This window comes from Caretta caretta, chromosome 7 (assembly GCF_965140235.1).
Source record: "Caretta caretta isolate rCarCar2 chromosome 7, rCarCar1.hap1, whole genome shotgun sequence".
In the NCBI taxonomy this organism is placed as follows: Eukaryota; Metazoa; Chordata; order Testudines; family Cheloniidae; genus Caretta; species Caretta caretta.
The window spans coordinates 4,773,170-4,792,714 of record NC_134212.1 but is presented as its reverse complement, the minus strand read 5'-3'; the positions used below and the strand labels follow the sequence as shown (position 1 = coordinate 4,792,714).

General features: G+C 45.1%; 1 protein-coding gene across 10 annotated transcripts in view; it reads left to right on the top strand.

The window, feature by feature from the left end:
* Positions 1-16,507, top strand: part of CADPS (calcium dependent secretion activator) — a 389,708-nt gene extending 373,201 nt beyond the window's left edge. For 9 of the 10 annotated variants that reach the window (XM_048859020.2, XM_048859018.2, XM_048859022.2 and 6 more), the window contains 2 exons: positions 13,442-13,546; positions 15,313-16,507. In XM_048859020.2, the coding sequence (XP_048714977.1) occupies positions 13,442-13,546; positions 15,313-15,492 (285 nt within the window). In that variant the 3' untranslated portion in view covers positions 15,493-16,507. Of the gene's footprint in view, positions 1-1,964; positions 2,256-13,441; positions 13,547-15,312 lie in introns of those variants that run through there. The other variant, XM_075130212.1, reaches the window with a different exon arrangement.
* The last annotated feature ends 3,038 nt before the right edge of the window (positions 16,508-19,545 follow it).

Genomic DNA, 19,545 nt, shown 5'->3' with positions numbered 1-19,545 from the left:
AAGAGCAGAAAGACCCGCACATAAATGCTATTATGTACTTAATGAGGCAGGGTTTAAAAAAAAAAGAATCAGCCACACAAGTTGGTTTTATCAAAGAAAATGTATAAATAACGACCAGTGATTCAAGCTGCTGTACAAAGAAAAAGCGGGGACTTCACTTGTGGCATTCAGACAATCGTATTTACTACGCTAATCTTTTTGGCTTAGAGATTGACAATCAATATATTATTATCAACAAGCATTAGCGCACACAAAAAGCTTCCATTTCTCTTTAACCATGTCCGTAAATCCTTTAAATTTAATTAAAACTGGCCAGTCTTCCCAATAGTGCAAATTACACTTAAAATAATATTAAATATTTGTACTGGGTGAAGACAAAAGTGTTGGCTTGTGCAGTTTGTTGAAAACGCACACACACACACACACACACACACACACAGAGACGGGAAAAAAATTGAGCTAATCAAAGTTAAAATAAAGTCTCTCTCCCTCTCTCTCTCTCTCCCAAGACTACTGTCTATAACATGTTGTTCCTTATAGAAAGTGGGATATGGTGGCATTTGCTTGATTAACTTGCTCGACAAAAGTGACAGCTGCTGTGGGTGCATGTAGATAAGCTGCACGGCACAGTTCCGCCTTTGTACATCTGTCAGCAAAAAAGGAAGAATAAAGAGTGAAAAGAGGCAAATTGGTCCCAAAAGGCAATCCATTCAACTTAGGAGGTTCGCTCTATTCAAGCACTCACTGTGAATCTCAAGTACTAGGTAGCTTATTCAATTTCATTCATTCTTTAGAATGAACCCACAAGTGTTTAATTTCTTATTCTGCCCTATAAAAGGGGGAGCTTTTTTATTGGAAGCATTAATTGTAAGACTAGCTGATCAGTGCTTACAACATTAACTCATCATTAATTTTCTGTTTAACTAATTTTGGGATCTGTAACGTGGTAACTTCTCTCTGACTTCTTGGATTGCTCCCTGAAAAATCCAAAAATATTCCGACATTCAGCTCTCTGAACCTGGATCTCTGCCGAGGAGAGTGAAGACTGCAGGCCAGATCCTCAGTAGGTGTAAATCATCCTAGGCCACTGACTTCATTGTTTGCATTGCTGTAGCACCTGGGAACCCCAGTCATGGGCCAAGACACCGTTACGTTAGGTGCTGTACAAACACATGGAGCTTCATCGATTTACACTGGCTGGAGGAGTCATCCCTACGTGTGCCTGGTTACACAGACAGGTTTCCTGGCTCAGAAGGGTAATCTTACTGGTGGTGAATCTTCTGCAGAAGAGTTACTCAGAGATCAGCTTCCTAATGAAGTGTGGGGAGGGGGGAAGGCCTGCAAGCATGGCAGCCTGCAATAATAATAATAATTAATAGCAAAATATGGGTTTCGTTGAGAAACTGGAAGGAAAGTTTATGATCTAGGTCAGGGGTCAGCAGCCTTTCAGAAGCGGTGTGCCAAGTCTTCATTTATTCACTCTAATTTAAGGTTTCACGTGCCGGTAAAACATTTTAACGATTTTAGAAGGTCTCTTTCTATAAGTCTATAATATATAACTAAACTATTGTTGTATGTAAAAGTAAAAAAGTACGGTTTTTAAAATGTTTAAGAAGCTTCGTTTAAAATTAAATTAAAAGGCAGAGGCCCCCGGACCGGTGGCCAGGACCCGGGCAGTGTGAGTGCTGCTGAAAATCCGCTCGCATGCTGCCTTTGGCACACGTGCCATAGCTTGCCGACCCCTGATCTAGTAGGAGGGGCACTAATGTGTGGGTAGGTCTCAGCAGGGCAGAGAAGTTTCTCTTTTTGTGGCAGAAGATTCTCTGTTCCCATCTTCTAATTGACGCTGGAGGATTATTGTTAAATTCATGCGTCTTGTGGGCCAGCAGCTCTTTTCATCCACACCAGTCTATGCCACCATCCTACTCCGCAACTTAGCTGCAGTCTTACTCTCTCTCGTCTAGGCACTTCTAATGTGCCCTTCACTGTGGTGCCTAGGATTCCCCTACCGTCCCCTGGGAAAGTGGCACAGTCTGGGCATTGGAGCGGAAGACTGCTTGAGACACTTTGTCCAGAAGGACTTTGAGTCCCCAGAAGAGGAAAACTATAATGACCTGGCTGGAAGGCCCAGACACGAAAGGGGACCGATCAAGTCAGAGAGAGGGAGACAGCCCAGGGGGCGTGGAACCAAAGGAGGGTGCATCTGACTGGTTGAGAGCTAATCCCCTGGTGCACCACAAGGAGGCGCCCCAGCGGTGAGTAGTTACACTTTCGCAGAAAATAAGACAGTTGTTCCCATAATGCTGTAACCTCAGCTTAGAGCAAGGGCTAGATCTGCTGGTGTGGCTAAGCTCTGTTCAGTGCAGGATGTGGGAAGGGGGAGGCCCCTCCGATCCAGTTTTGCACCCTGTTGCAACTTAGAGCAGTGTCAGGACAGAGCAGGGCCAAAGATCTGACCCCATGGGTTGCCATCAAACCCAGATTTCTTGCATGGTGGTGTCCTGGATACCAACTGCGGCAATGGGCTAGCCCAGAACTGAACTTCTTTAAAATGAGCATGTGTGAAATGTAATGTTCCTGATTTTCCACCCACTCACGCATATCATCATCTACACCTGGGCAAAACCAGTGTAAACCCCACCTCTACCACTGGTAACGTTCTACATCCAATTTGCTTAGGTGTAAATGACTAGGCAAGGGTGAAGGTAGTGGAGACTCACTCTGCTACTGAGGTGCACGCCTTGGGTTTTAAAGGTTACTTGGTAAATTTTGCTTTGGTGAAGTTATGCACAGGAAGTCGCATGATTTTGCATGTGACACTTTTCTACAAAGATAAAGGTGTGAAAGATGCATCAGTCACGCACTGGGCAGTTACCGTTTGGATCAGTCACTTTTGCAAAGTTATTACATTATGTCATTCCCAGAATACACTGTGAGTTGTCACTTGTCCCCTGTTGAAGTAGGAGAGCCAGTTCAGCTGTCTAGCGGTAGCACAGTGTGAGACGACGGCTCAGTCCGTCACATCTGGGCTGGTGGGTCTGCAAAACAATATGGAGCCAGCACGCCCTGTCACAGTGGGCAGGAAAAAGCCATGTTGCTCCTCAGCAAGCCCCGCTTAGGGGACTGAGAAGGAACACTGAGAGTGCCCACAAGAACCTGTACCCAGAGGAACTGTACAGGGACTTGAGGGCGGGGTAATGAAGCAAGTTTGAGGGGAAACCCTTGAAGCTCAGGGGACCCCAGACGGCCAGAAGTGGCTTCACTCTTGTGCCATTCTCAATGTCGACATTTCCAGTATTCTCTTGTGTAATAAGCTGAATGCAGAGAATGAGCCAGGTTAGCTCACAGAATCAAATACTGTATCCTGCCTCTGACAATACCATGTGCCTGATGTTTCAGAAGATAGTGAGAACCTTCCATAATGCACCTGGCCATTAGTGTCTATGGTGGTGGGGTGCAAAATCTTTCCTTACCCCATAGCGATCAATTGATGGCCTGAAGCATGAGGTTTTGCAGTCCCTATCTTAGTATTCTTAACTATAAATGTTCTTATATAATTGGTTTTAAAGGACCTGGTCTTCAGAATGTAGGTGTCTGTGCATCTGAGTTTAGCGCAGATTTGCACACCAAGTTTGCATACTCCAGGTGCAAGGCTCCGATTCGTATGCTACATGGCTAGATAGGTGTGGCATGAAAGAACAACTTGTGGATTGTTGTAGACTCGTGTAGCAAAGTAATGTGCATACCAAGTAAGTTCTCAATCGTGTGCAGACTTGATTACTAAAAAACAGGTTTGGGAGTTATCCAGGACTGCAGATGTACGTTCCCTCATAAGGGGAAAATGAAATGTAGCTTCCCTGAACCATTGTGATAGCCTTAAAGGTGGAATTTGACCATCTCTTCTCCCTCCATACATTTGCTGATATCCGGATCCAATTTACATTCTTATATGGGGTCAGATCCTCAGCTGATGTAAATCAGTATAGCTCCGTTGACTTGAGTGGAGGACCTGTCTCAGTGAGTGGAGAATAGGCACGAGTGTATGGCCGATCAAAGAAAAGTACCAAACTATTTGGGAAGGGGCTGCTGTTTCCCAGCAAATTCACATGTTGGGTTAGCAACAAAACCCATGGCCAGACGTGAGCATGCTCCTCTTGTGTGCCCAGGTGCGCGGCCTCCTTATTTTGTGTTGCTTTTATGCTGGGTGTCGCGGAGGCAGCCTCCCGATGCAGAATCCGTTACCTTCAGAACACCTTGAATTCAAAGGCTCGCTCGGCAGCCTCCTGTCAGCGTTTCAAAACCAGTTCATGTGCCAGACAAAAAGAAGGGGCAGCCTGTGGTCAGCGTTTTCCAGGCCCTGGTATGTCACAGTTCTAAACAGATTTGAATTGCTTGGATTGGTTCTGGTTGGAAAGCAAGGACTGAAATCGGGGTCATAGGTGAGAGTTACTATGGTAATTGAGTAGTATCACCAGTAGTTTTGCTCTCATGAGCATTAAAGCACATAATAAAGGACAAACAACAGTGGTTAAAGCAAGCAGGTAGGATTACTATGTTCTTTTGTCAGAAGTATATAATGTCTTGTAGTCAGTTTTAAAGACTTCTCAACCCCCAAATCTCCCCCAGCAGTCACCTGCTGAGTAATTTTGTATGCTTAATCTGTAGCCCTTAACTACAAGCTTTCTGCTAATTTGAGGCAAATGGGTAGTTTTGACACTAAATAGGGCAGTAAAGATTCCCTGACCTAGAAAACCTCCATTCTGAGACACTGAGAGCAGAAAATATTCTTTCAGCATCCTTGTAAGACGTTTTGAATGACACAAACTAGCTTTGACTAAACCATGCTGAAGCCTCCGATTAATGGTTTGCAAAAACTTGCCGCACATCCCTGCTGCAACTTCCCCCATAAAACTTGTCACTTCAGATTGCCATCAGCCACCACAACAATAATCATTCCATGCCTATTGCTAATTGCAAGCACAGCTGAGGCTCAGCGGGGTGCTCTTGCACAGTCCCAGGCCTTTACACCAGCCGCAATCTGTTGTGTGGCACTTGTTCACACACAAAAACTACCCGCAAAGGCAGAAAGAGGCAGAGTCACTGGTTTCTTGTAATCCCCCTGCTACCCTGCTGACAGCCCAGCCCCATAAGCATTCCTGGTTTTGTCCTCCCCTTTACAAAAGCTGAAATGACCTTAAGCTACTAGTATGTGAGCTTTTGAATGAAGACTACAACTCCTTCAGGTGCATTAAAAAGCAGTGCTGCATCTGGCTTATGAGATTCTGTTGGCAGCACCCCTGGGGTGAACTGTGGCTTCCTGTAACATGTAAAATATGAGTGTGAACTCCAGGTTCATGGCAAGGAACAGGAGGTCATGCTTCCATTCAGACCGCACTGAAGAGAACGGGAGTTTGCAGATGTTCTTGGGTATGTGTAACGACACCACCTCCCCAAACGCACAGGAACCCAGCGCGGTTTTTGATAAAACGTGCCGCCGTCTGTGTGTTACTTGCAGATTTATTCATATCAATTTTTGCCGTTTATATATTCAGAGACAAGCCTGCTATTTCAACAGCTCCATAGCTCAGCCTCAAAACTCTCCTCTTCCAGGCATTAAACCTAGTGCTCAGGCTGGCGGGGAGGTTGTCACGGTAACGGTCAAAGCCTGCCAGAGGTCATGCTTCAGCACCCTCTACTGGGTCCCTTCCGGAGATTCAGAATCTGCCTACTCCTTCCCTGGCAAGAGGTGCAGTCAGGGCTGCTGTGAAAGAAAGGGGGCTGGATAATGGTAGACTGCAAGAGCAACTGGAATCCTTCGGGTGCTTCCTGAAGCTGCCAACTGCAGTGTCCAGTTACTGCCAGTGGGGCTGTTCCTGAAATTCTTGCTGCGAAAAGAACTTAGTTTTTAATTCATGCCTCGCTGAGGTAAAACGGCCACTGAAATGGGCAAGGTCTGAGCCGAAACAAAGTCGGGACTCCAGGATCTGACTCAGTGGGAGTTTTGCTTGAGCGAGCAACTTATGAAAGGGAAGAGCCCCATTGGGGGATAGTATTCTTGGCCTGATTGGGCAAGGAAAAGCTTGGATGCCCAGTGTCAAAGTATTAGGTGGATTGTTTACAGCAAAGCCAAATATAAATATATTCATAATAGCGAGACGCCAACAGTGCGATGCGGTGATTAAGTAGCCTTACGTTAGGAAGTCAGTGTTGCATAATTGATGGCTTAGCCTTGGTAAACAGATCCTTTTAATGCATTTTAGAAATATGCATGGGTGTTAGGAGCGTAATTGTTCTGTGTAGATTTCAATAAGCAAACAAAAGCATTACTTGAGCAGTGTTATCCAGGTTCCGCTGAGTTACCTCCCACCCAATGGGTTCTGTGAGCATAAACACATAATAATAAACATAATTTGTTATGATTGTGTATGAAATGCTCTGAGAAAAGGTTGCTATAATTTTTGAAGGATTTTTATTATGTACAACAACTGAACCGGCAGAAGAAACTATTTATTTCATATCGCAACAGGACTTTGTCTCTTGTGTCTAAGATCACATTTCTGTTTGGCAAGGCAAGATTAGTTGTAAAAAATATATATATAGTCATGTGGAAATGTTAACATCTTTGTGTTAGGCATGAAATCAGAAATCGTCTTCCTTCTAATAACACATTGTCTCTAGTGATTGTTTCGGTATCTATTTCACTTATAGCTTACTCTGTTTTTATGCATATGCAAAGCTTAGATGCAGCAATTGAAGAATGCTATATTAAATCTAAAAAAATTGATAGATGTGATTTTTTTTTAAAATCAGGATAAATGTATGAACGGATATGTCTTGAATTGTACCTCATTTATAACTTACAGTATTGAAATTCTTGTGAAGTTGATTGCTTAGCCTTGGTGAACAGATCATTTTAATGCATTTAAGAAATGCACATGACATGTAGGTCTTATGTTTTAAAGATCTGCATGGTTGATGTTTTATTAGCAAATGCTTTTCTACCCATGGGAGGAGAGGGGGACAGCATTTGGATCCTGAGTCAGGGTCCAGTTTGAACTTCCCCAGTGTCCTGGGTGTTTGAATACATTGTCTTTAGTAGATAATTTAGCTTCATTTGTTTTGTGTTTCCAAAGACTCACATGAAATGCTGATGGAAAGAGGGGGATCAAATGTAGGTTGGCAAACTCAACAGCAAAACTGCCAACCCTGTTAGAAGAGCGTTGGAAGTCACTGGTATTTTGTGGTGATTATATTGCGTGGACTGTAATGATAATTGGTTTGGTGAGTAAATAACTGATAGGTGTTTTTGTTTTTTAAAGATTGAATAGGCCATGAATTCACCTTCAGTGTTCTTATGGTTCTGCGCCTTGCTGGGAACCTAGCAAGTTAATTTGGTCCTTCTAGGGGCTGCCATCTTGGTTGGTCTAGCTCTTTGTTTCAGCTGATACTGTGGAAGTTCTGTCCTTTCAAGGCTGAGGTTGTTGTTTTTATTGAATAGTTAGACACACAAAGGCTTGCACGCTACATTACAGACAAATATAAAGACTGTTCCTTGCCCCCAAGAGACTCACACTCATTTAGACTTAACGCAAGAGGCGGCAATAAACAAAGGAAGGTGGATTGTGTATGGAAAGAATGAGATACAGCGGTGGAAGATCATAAGATGTTCTTAATGCTTCATGCTCATCTGCTCTCTGGGTGTTGTTTTTAATACGTTAGTAAAACTTGGGGATAGTCTCCAAACAGGGCAGGGATGGAAGCCTAACTCAAAGAAATGAGCCTTTAAGGAGGCATTTAAAGGAGGGGATTGATATTTTCTGGTGCGCAGGGTCAGGGGTGGGTGATGGCAGCCAGAGGTCATGGCTCACTTGAACCAAGGGCTTGAGCCATTTGAAGAAATGAAACCACCTTCGTCTTTAAAGTTTCTTTACAGTTTCATATTTTGGGACATGGGGTTGCAATGAATCCTGAGCAGACATTCCCTGTCTATCAGAGAAATGACATTAGCATAGATTCATAGAATGAGGCCCTCACCCCTCTCTGGCCACTGTATGCATGACAAAAGGGCCGGAGTGGCATAAAGCAGACCCGGTTGTGCTGGGGGAGAATTGCTCTGCTGCAAGCACTGTGGAAGACGGCCATAAAGTTGCCTCTGAGGACCCCTTCCAAGCCCTGGCCTAGGACGCATGCAGGGAATGGAACTGAGGGCAGGAGAGGTGCGCTGGTGCCTGGCAGCACAGCAGTCCATAGCGCAGCCGGGGAGATCCCAGAGTTGTTTGAAGCAGCCCTTGGCGTAGCCCAGGATTACAAGGGCACAAAAGTGGGTTCGTGCGCCATAACCTCCATTCCCTTGGGCTGGGAGACCTGTGCTGTGCTTCTTAGAGAATCAGAAGCTCACCCATCCATTTTAAGGCCTGAGGCATCATTGTGATCATCCAGTCTGATCCCCTGCATAGCACAGGCCAGAGGATTTCCCCTAGGGATTCCCCATCAAGCCCATAAATTCTGACCAAGCTACAGCATAGCTGTAAGACATCCAGTCTGATGTAGACTCCAATTGACAAAGACTCCACCACACCCTTAGGTAAGTTGCTCCAATGGTTAATTACCCTCCCTGTAAAAAAGATGTCTTATTTCCAGTCAGAATTGGTCTAGCTTCAGATCCCAGTCATTGGATCTTGGTAGCTCTTTGTCTGCTAGCCTAAAACGCCCTCCACTATCAGTAATCTCCTCCCCAGGTTGCGTACAATATAGACACCGAGTGAAAAAATAACTCCCCTGTCTTTTCACTGGCCAATCTTCTGTTCCTTTATCCCCACCTATTGCGAACAAGAAGTTTGTAAAGCTAAGCGCAAAGCATCTCTATGTTCTGGAGAAGTTCTTTGTCAGGCAACGTCAGCCCTGGATTTCGGCTCTGTCCCATGGGAGTGTGCAGCTCATCCCCATCGGTGGAGGGGATGGGAGCCTTGTGCATGTAGAGCCCCTGGACTTGTCTCCTAGATGCCCATGGATGCCCGTCTGTCTGGCTATACAATGGAATTTGGGCAGGAAATGGAGCTATGGACAGCTGCACCCTGCCTGTGATGTCATTCCCATCTGATCCCTGGGATAGTCCCGTACCCTACCAGCAGATAATGCTGCTTGAGGTAGGCTCACCTGGGAGAACCACTACTAAGTCTTCTCCCCTGGAGAACGCAGGAGCCATAAAGTCCTTTCCCCTGCCTGGGCCACTGCCCTTTCTCCAGGGTAGGGATGCCCACAGTCACTCCTGTGATTGCAGGGCTTTAGCCACACCCACTCTAGATAGTGAAAGGGAGGGTCTGGGAAACGTGGACCCCACCTCTTGCCCATGCTCCAGCCCTGTTCACTCCATCCTCAGCTTTGCACTTCACTCTTCCCTCAGCCTTCCTCCTACCCTGGCTCACCTGCTTTCCCAGCCGCTCCACTGGCTCATTTCCCCATCCCCTTTCAGCTGGAAACCCCACTACAGGTCCCACTCAGACCACAGTCCCCTTCACACTGGGGAGCCCAACCAGCAGACTACAGCTCCCTCTGTGTTTCTGTTCCCACTGAAAGGCAGGGACCTGCCTCTTATTTCCTGCTTCCCCTTCCCAGCAGGCCTTGCTCTCAGTCTATAGTCAGTCACATGTTCTGCGAGGAAACCTGGCACCTTGACCTGGAAACTTTTGTCCAGTTTTTTTAATCAAGAAAATCACTTTCTAAAGCAAAGCAAAGGGATTTGACTCCCCACCTGCCAATAGAGGGCATGATCCAGGAGACCTTTGAACTCAGTCGAAAGACTCTGCAGAAGGGCTGCCTAGTCCCAGTGTTTTACAGTCTGTAGCTCTAACCAGCCACGCCATGGCTCACCCACTTGTTCTCCTAGCGATAGTAAAGAAACAAATTAAAATGAACCCGGTGCCCTAGGCAAAGTAGCTCCTTCGCACCACCTTTAGCCTGGTCTGCTGGGTCCAAACGGACTCCCTGGGGTGAATCAGACAATGTGCCGATCGTGTGCTGCTTCTGGTGTATGTTGTGAGGCAACCTGCACCCAGGAACGTACTAGGAATGTGGGAAGGGGTCCGAGCCATAGATCGCCCCTGGCAAGTAGCCTTACTACTAATCTCTCACAGCTTCTAGGCACCGCGCAATGAGCCTGTGCAGGAAACCTCCGGTTTCTTCCAGAGAAAACAGTCCATACAAACAATTAGCACACGGCAGGTTGGCTTGCTACCTGCTTTTTCAAACAGAAGAGGCTAAATGTCTCTCTGAAGAGCAGCTAAATCTGTCGTCCAAGGAGATCCTGGAGTTGGGGCTAGATAGTAGAGGGAGTGGGTACGGGTAGAGAGTGAAAGTGGGGAGAGGTGCCTCTCTTAGCTACTTCAGTGAGATCATAGGATCCTGTCAGACTAGCTAGAGAGGATAAATGTGGGGCTACTGGAAGCCTTTCATTTAATCAGCCAAATGAATGTTATAAGGTATTTATATTCAGGGTTCCCAGCACACAGAGGTTAATGTTTCCCAGATCACTAGACAGTAATTAAGTGCAGTATAATGAACATAGGACACCGGGATTTGAACTACCTGGTTCTCTCTGGGTTTAATTGGCTGAATGAGTCTGTCACTTTGTCAGCATGCTGCTGAGCCGTGTCTCGGAGCCTAGCCAGGGAAGAAGATGTTTTAATTATAAAAAGTTCAAAACAAAAAACAGGCCCTTTGCATTCTTTCAAGTACATCTTCACCGAGTTCTGCTCAGCCCTCATTGGAGATTGCTGCTAATTGGCATGTTAATTACAGGTCAGCCTGACAGCAGTCTTAAAACACACCTCTGCTGTGATGCCTACAAAACACTTGACCCTGGTTAGGCTGAAGGGTTACAGGAAACAAAACTGATAGAATGGGTTAAACCAGGGGATGCAAGTTAAGTTGGGAAGCAGAAACTGAATTATAAATGTGGAAAAGCTGCCCTGTGCCCAAAGGCCCCAGGGAGAATGGAAACATCCTACGGAGGCAGAGCTGGAGCAAGGTTACAATTGACTTGGGACAGAAAACCTCCCCTTGAGTCGGGGAAAGGAGTGGACGCCGGGCCAGGGTACAATGAATAGGGAGTGGTCTGACTACAGGACCTCTTGAGCCCTTTCTCAGCTACCTCAGAGATCCTCTGCAGATTCAGCAGCCGGGGAAGTTCTGTGGCTCCCTGGGTTAGGAACTCAATGACTGGTCTGTACTGATCTCTGCGAAGCTGGAGAGGGACACCCAGATGCCGTGGTGAGGGGTGCCCAGGAAAGAACCTCAATAAGTAGGTGAGGAGGAGCTAGATGAGGGAAGTCGTCCCATCAACACAGGGAAATGTAGTGCAAGAGACCCATTTAAAGGTGTATTCGGGGGCAGTTATGGTCAGGGAAGCCTTTGAACGCACAGTACCTCCAGCAGCCATCTTCACCAGGCACCAATAGGAGCTGAGTGGTGAGAGGGAGAAGCATGGGGCATGTGCATATATCCCTGAGAGAAACAAATTGAGGGGGTTTCACTTCTCGCTGTCCCCTGTTTCTTCCATGAGGACACATTCCCCTGCAGAGGGAAAATTCATAGGAGAGGCCACAGGTTTCCATTGCCCTAGGCGTAAGGAGGAACGGGGGTCCCATGACTGGTAGCAAAGTCTGGAGTGGGCAGTCAGAATGAGGCACCAGGTTAGACTCCACACTTCTTGCCTCTAGCGCCCTCTGTGGCTATGACGTGTCTCGATTGCCTGCTGTTTGGTCGGAGTACAGATCTGCAAAACCCAACCCCAGCATGATCCATTAATATTAAAGAGGGAATTTTGTTAGTGCTGAAATGTGCAAGTTATACTAACATGGGCATGACCCTGTGCTTTTTTACCCTAGTTTTACACCAGAGTAACTGCATTGAAATCAAGAGAGGATCTCTAGCGTAAAGCGGGTGGGACAGAGGGAGGAATCAGGCATCAGTGCCTTGGTCAATTTTCATTTTTTTTTCCCTTTGCAATTAACTTTTTTTTTTGGGGGGGGGGTTGTTTTTGTGAGTGTCTGATGAAGTTAGAGGTCTGGCTGGGAGAACAGCAAACCTCAAAGGATGATGTCCAAAGAGGGCTAAAAAAGAGAGTTTCACTAATGGGGACATAATCGAAGAACTGAACTGCCTCGTTCTGCTTTACAAGAGAAATAGAAATGTCAGCCCAAGTTTGAAGTCACATTGACAAAAGATGTGAATGCCCAACAGACACCCTGTCTTAGGGAGGGTTGGAGTGGGGAGGGGAGAGCATTAAAAGCATTTTCAACTAGCACTTGTTTAAATTTCCACTCGTCTCTGGTGCACGTATTGGCACACGTGAAAAGTCATAGTACAGGTGTGATGTGTGCGCATCCTGTGTGCGTGAGAGAGAAGTTGTGTGTGCATATCCCTCTGCACAAGCAACTTCTGAATTCAGTTTCAGTTGGTCTTTTGATAATACAAAGTGGAATGAAAACTGGTGACATTTTAAGATTTGATTTTTTTCCCCCTTTTTATCCTGCCGTTTGGGAGCGTTGCTCAGTCATATGTCTCCGAGTGAGATGGATGAATATCGGAGCAGTGCTCTAACCCCATAGCCCACCAGAGACTTCTTGCTCTGCAGGGGCGGCAGTCTGCCGTGACAGCTGCGAGCATTTTTCACAGACGAGAAGCAAAAGTTCAGCCCCTTGAGGGGAGCTATAATTTCAACATCTTGAAATTAGCTGTTTTTGCTATATGCTTTTCCATCTTTAGCATTGTTGAGACTGGAGTAGACAGGGCAGCCAGTGCTGTATGCTCTTATGACAGGGTATCCTAGCCCTGCAGTTACCATGTACTGATATGATCAGGTTGTATTAGAATCCCCTAGTACATACAGTCTGCTCCCTTTAGGGAATCAGAGACCTCCTACAGCGGATTGGGTGTGAAATTTCAAAGAAGGTAAGTGGCAAAGAAATCACTGGGTTTGATGTGGTTAGTGGCAGGGTCATGGTGGAACAGCTGTAAGAAAAGCATTGGGATAAAACTGGCATCCTGGCTGGCAAATCAAATCATTGGCAAAGGTGGTACTGCCCACCCTTCCTGTGGAAAAGCCAGCCATGCTGTTGCTCTCCGTTACCATCCAGAGATGCTCCTTGTTGAGGCGACTGTGGATGGATGAGTTGTGCTAAAAGTCTGTAGTCCTGTGGTGCATGTTTTATTTAATAATCCCTTTTTGGGAGTGAGAGGGGGAGAATCTGATTATGGAAAAGAAATGCTCATTCATTGAAATTCTGCTTTTAAAAAAATTCCCTAGTAATCCTGTCATAGTCATTTAACAGGTTGGCAAATAGAAAAGGTCAGTCCTGATTGTATATGCCTGTTCGCAGATTTTGTTTATTCATGATACTCATGGGATGTGTTTGCTGGAGAACTCTTGTCTCTCTTGCAGCAATGGTATACCAGCTCCATGAATGTCATTTGCACCTGGTTAACAGACCGCATGGACCTGCAGCTTCACATTTACCAACTGAAAACTCTTATTAGGATGGTAAAGGTAATAATTTTTATGTGACTTTGCAAACCTCTTAGCATTCGAAGCACTGTGTGTGGTAGGTTTTCTTAGAGGAAATGTATTCTGTAGCCAAGCAAGTAAATCATTAATTAGGACAGTTTATATTAGGTGCATATGAGGATACTGTAAGTACAAAAATTAATCAAAGGGAATTTGAGACAGATACAGATTAGAAAAATACTTTGCACAATTATAAAGTAGTTATTTACACTGCAAGGGGGAAAATATATTATTGACATTTAACCCTAATTGTACAATAAACATTCCAAAAATTGGCTTTTTTATGTGCAAACATGTTGATCCTACCAATTAATCCTTTTTAACTTGGGGTTTAATTTTAAAAAATTCCAACATTTGGTTGAAGGGAAATATTTACTCCCCAAAATCTGTAAGTATGTCTTGTGCTTATTGTCAGAATGCAAATCATGATTGTTCTCGTAGTTAACTGAATTAGTTTCTTTTACAATGGGTGTATACAATCAGCAATAAGGGATCACAAACGTGAGATAACATACCCTGAAAGTGGCATTTTTTTCCTGTGCATGCGTGCGTGTCTTGGACTAATGATAATTATTTCAGTGTGAAATCACAGTGGTTTACGTGAAATAAGATCACAGAAGGGGGTAAATACGTTTTTTGATCATTTTAGGTTCTATCTGATGCTTTTTGGCCTAGTGGTTTAAAATGTTTTGTCTTTTCCTCTACACCAAGAACAAATCAAAGCATAACGAAATTACAACTGAAATGTGCTAAATGTACTTTTCATAGATTGGAGCAATAGGCACCAGCAAATAATCTCTATTTGTTAATTCGCTGAGGAATTTTTTTTTCTGGGTTTATTTTCTTTTAAAGCCAATATTGCTTTGGGTAGCTGCTAGAACTAATTTGAGCATGTTCTTGTCCACAAGTAACTACCTCACCCAGTTCCTGGTTTATAGTGTGTTATTAAATTAATGGTGTTACTACCTGAGTCTTATCTCACAGAGATCAATCAAGAAGGCTCTAAACCTAAATTCAGATACAAAGAGGTTAATTTTAATTCTTAACTACCCAGGAAACTTCTGTAACTTACCAATAGCTGCAGACGGTGGAAGGAGGGGAAGATATAAACATATACACGTATGCACAGTGTGTTTGTTTTTGACATATATATTCAGTGTCTCTAATGTGCAGGACATACTTGTCAACAAGATTTGAATTTTGTAGATAGGAGTATTTATTTTAAAATATTTTCATTTCACTGGAGTAGAGTTTTGGAGCCATGTAACCATGTCTCTATCTGATACGGGGTTTTTATTTTATGAGGAAAAATAACTACGTATTGCAGCAATACATTGCCAAGGGAAACAGGATACATCCCAATTTACTTTGCAGCTTGTGCATCATTAACACAGTGGGCACCGATCCTGAAGTCCTTACTCAGGCAAAACTCCCGTTGAAGTGGCCAAAAGTGGCCAGAGTCTCATTTACACAAAGGCCACTTCCTATTTCTCTGTCAGTATAAAGGGGGCACAAGTTACAGTTACACCCACTGCAAGGCATCGCTGCATTGCCTCCGCCATGTCAAATGCCCTTCATGTCCATGATGTCAGTGGAGTATGTCCATTGACGTTAATGGCCCAGTGATGCAGGACCAGGCCCTTTGTTTGATGCCTCTTAAAATGAAGCATGAGAAATTTGTGTTTGGGGAATTAAACTTGACTTTGTGCTGTTTGTCTCTCCCTCCCAACACGTCACTTCCATCCTAGAAAACCTATAGAGATTTCCGATTGCAAGGAGTGCTGGACTCCACCCTAAACAGCAAAACCTATGACACCGTGCGAAACCGGCTGACTGTAGAAGAAGCCACAGCATCAGTTAGTGAAGGCGGAGGTCTACAGGGAATCACAATGAAGGACAGTGATGAAGAAGATGAAGAGGATGATTAGATAATTCTGGTCTAGAGGCCCACGTGGTGGTGGCTTCTTCACCAGTGCATGTACCTAGTCTATTGTTCAGTTAGCCACATTAGGAATTTTTCTGTCCGCTCTAAATACCCATGAGAAGTTTACCAATACAATTGCCATTTTAGCTGTGTGGTAATAAGATTAGCACCTCTGTTTGATTCATTGGTTTCCTAATTTCATATCTATATGTTCATAAGCAATATGGAGCACCATTGTTTAATACTGTTAATGGAAAACTACATAGAATACATGCTAGGTGTGTCCCTGTTATAATTAAAGTTTAAACAATGCTTCATTAATGTACTGTATATACATTGATGGTAAATTGTTGTGAAGATGAGTGAATCAAGTACTTTCATTTCTTTGTTTCTCTTCTGTGGATGCCAGCTGCTTAAAATTAATAAAAACAGCTTTGTTTTTAAAAGAAAACTGAGGCTGTTACAAATGAGTTTTTTGTTCTCTGTTCATTTTTTAAAAATCCAGTTGTTTGAATCATTCTGCATCCCAGTTAATAAACCATGTGCTTCTCCTTAAAGATACAGTTAACTCCAGAGAGTGTATGTACCAATGGATTAGTAATTCTGATTGCCACAACAGGTAAATCCTGGCATAATGGATATATCCTATCCAAAGCAGTTGTTTTATGTCACCATTTGCCCCTCTAAATGTTACATCTTGTTTGTTTCAAGTATCTGTGTATGTAAAAAGGCGACTTTACTTACAATCTTAGATTATAAAAAAGTGTTTATAATAATATAGGAACTTTTATTCCAGTAGACTGTTATCATAACTTAAATTCCTTTGTTTCACAATGTTTTTATCTATATGTCATGTACATTGCATTTTGACCAGTAACTGCATGTCCCTGATTTCCCCCTTCAGAAGCTGTGTAAAATAGTGGATCCATTTTGCTTTGGCCTTTTATAAGCCAACAGTTGTAAAAGTGTGGGAACTGTGGCTTTTCAATAAATAACTATTCAGATGTCCTGAGAATAAACTATGGAGTCGTTTTATGTCTGCCTTAGAAAAAAATGACAAGCTAAGATGTAAGAGTCCCTTCCTCCGCCCCCTTCCAGAATAAACATGGTTTGGGGGGGGGTTTCCATGAGGGTGTTTCTACAGTTTATTGATTTAAGTAGATTGTTTTCTACTTCACTTCAAAGATCAAGGTGAGGAAGACATTAATAAGGACCTGTTCCAGACCAGGACCATACTCTATCTTCCCCAGGTAACGGGTGGAAATTCACAAAGGTAGTTAGGTGCCCAAGTTCCATTGATTTCAATGGGAGTTGGGGACCTAAATACTTTTATGAGTCTCACCTTAGGAGTTCCCAGCATCACCTTGGCAGTTAGTCCTGCTTTTACTTGCACACACCACCTTGTGATCCATTGTTTTGGGGGCTAGCAGATGGTTTGTTCTTAAAAGTGGTTGCAGTTGTTCCGATGGTTACATGGTAATTGGCCTTTCCTAACACTTATCAAGGGCCTCCAGTTGTATTTTAACCTTCCTTCACAGTGCTCAAAAAATCTGGTAGGAATTAAGAGTGCATGTTGCATGATCAACCTCTTAATTGAAGTTAAAACATGATGCGCTGATGGAAAGCTCGTTAGACTCAAAGTTTTACCGGCAAATTTAGTTGTGTTTCCCCTTCGATCTCTCACACAGTCTAATCAGACTCAAAATGCTCGGATGGAGAAAGCTGAATGAAGCCTAACACATACGTTTATGTCGCTGGCAGTGCAGTTCTAGCTGTGTCAGTCCCAGGCTATCAGAGAGACAAGGGAATGAGGAGCATCTTTCATTGGACTGTCGGTTGGTGGAGGAGACAGGCTTTCGACCTTCACAGAGCTCTTGACCTGAAGATGAAAGCTTATTTCTCTCTCTCACCAAAAGATGCTGGTCCAATAAACAGGCATTCAGCCTCTATGAATACTTAAAGCACGGGTGGGTGTAAATATCCATGTGCAGGCTGTAACTGAACTGAATGGACCTTGCCGTCCACTGTCAGGGGCACAGGGCTTTGACAAGCTCAGATCTATAGGTGGAAATCAAAACAGGCTTATCAGACAGGTAAAGAGCTGGCACTCACAGATGGGCCCCTACTAAATTCATCGGAGCCTTGGTTTCATGCTGCATGCTTTCCAATCACTTTCTAAGGGAGTCACAGAAGCAAACCAGTCCCCCCCTCACATCATGCCCCCACACAACTGGGGAGGAGGTGCCCTGTTATAGCCAATGGCTCAGGATGTCGGAGGCATGTTTTCAGCCTTCTTCTAACCGATGTGAAACAGGGACTTACACCCAGGTTTTCTCTCTCGCCGGTGAGTGCCCTAACCACTAGCCTGGGTTGTTTTTTAATCAGTCTCTCCTATTGAAGCTGTTCCACCTTGTATTCAGTAGTAATTGGGCCTGTGACCACGAGAGACTGACCCTGTAGCCCGGTGGGTAAGGCACTCACCTGGGAGGTGGGAGAGGCAGGTGTGAGTCTCTGCTCCAGTGAATGTCGAGTTATTGATAGAAAGTGGGAAAGCTCCCCTGAGAGAGCGCGCACTCCCCTCTGCCTGGCCATCTTCCGCGCATTCCAGCTCAGCACACTGGCCACTGGGCTGGTGGGGTGCGTGCTCTCTCAGGGCTGGGGCTTGGCCATGGAGCAGCCTCGCGGTAGCATTGCACAGGCCCCCTGGCAGAAGCTTAGGGGACTTCCACCCTAAGTGGGTGGAAGTCCCCTAAGTGGGAACTCAGCCTCCTAAGGGGGCAGGCAACAGCTGAACAGTGTTTTGTCAGTTGCACCTAAAAGTGGTTGCAAAGTGTCTATGTCCCTGTGTGAAACTCACCCTACAGGTCTTGACCAAGGACACACAGAGCCAGGACCTGAACGCAGCTCTCCCAGGCCGGTGCCTTCACCACACGGTTCCCATATAGTCCTTCCTTGGCTGAAGCGGGCAGCCGCCGTCCCTGAGGAGCTTCTGCTGGGCAGGTGGCTCAGGCAAGACCCACACCTATGGAGGCGAGATTGCATCTGGCACAAACAGACAGGAAATGCCACAGCCACACTGGCAAAACCCTTGTCCTTGTGTAATGTGAGACACCAGATGGGTCAGCAGCAGGGACTGACTCTGGGAGCTCTGACTCTAGGAGCCCCGTCTGCCTGGCCTTAGCTCGAAGGCTGGTGCTGACATACAACGCTGTAGCTGGGGCCAGGCACGGGAGGTGGACAGGGAGCCACAGTACATTAGAGTGGGTTACATATGCCGAAGGAACCTCAGGCGAACAGGGTAAAAATCTCTCATTGTTTCTTTTCTTTTTTTTAATGATGCGGAACCAGGTGTTTTTAAACCCCGGAGACATCCAAGCAGCTCCTTGCATCTGATGGGCCGAATTCCCATATACCAGAGATGCTACTGTGGGGATTTTTCCTCCAGTGACTAGGGCACAGCCCCTTAAGCTTGTTGGGAAAGCCAGACTTGGGCCTGGTCGGCCTCTAAAGAACATTTCAACCCAAAACCTAACCCAGCCCTGCCACCCGACCCAGCTAACCCCCTTCCTACCATGTCAGTAGAGAAACCAACCTGGTTTCTGCTCCACCAGTGATTTACTCCGGGGTGGGGGGGAGTTGCACATAAAAAAGAACTGAGCAAGGTGCCAGCTGCTGTTACTGCTCAGAGCTGGCTAACTGCTGTGGTCATGCCAACCCCACCCCCAACCAGGCCACTGTGGCAGCTGGGTTGGGCAAAGGTGACTCTGTGTATCCGATTCGCCTCGTCCCCTTTAATTATGCACAGCCTGGTTGGTGGGGTAAGTGCATGAACTGGGTGACTTGTTGGTAACAACCTCCCAGAGCTCATTGCAAACAACCAGGAGCAGAGACCCTGGAAGTGATGATTTGGGGCGGCTCCCTCAGACACACCATCTCAAAAATGGCCTGTTTCTACTTATTTGCATGTAACTCCAGGTTTAAAGCCCTCCTGGGCATAAACTACACGTGGACTAGGACTCAAACACACACAGCCTCTGGTGGGATCCTGTTACAGTCA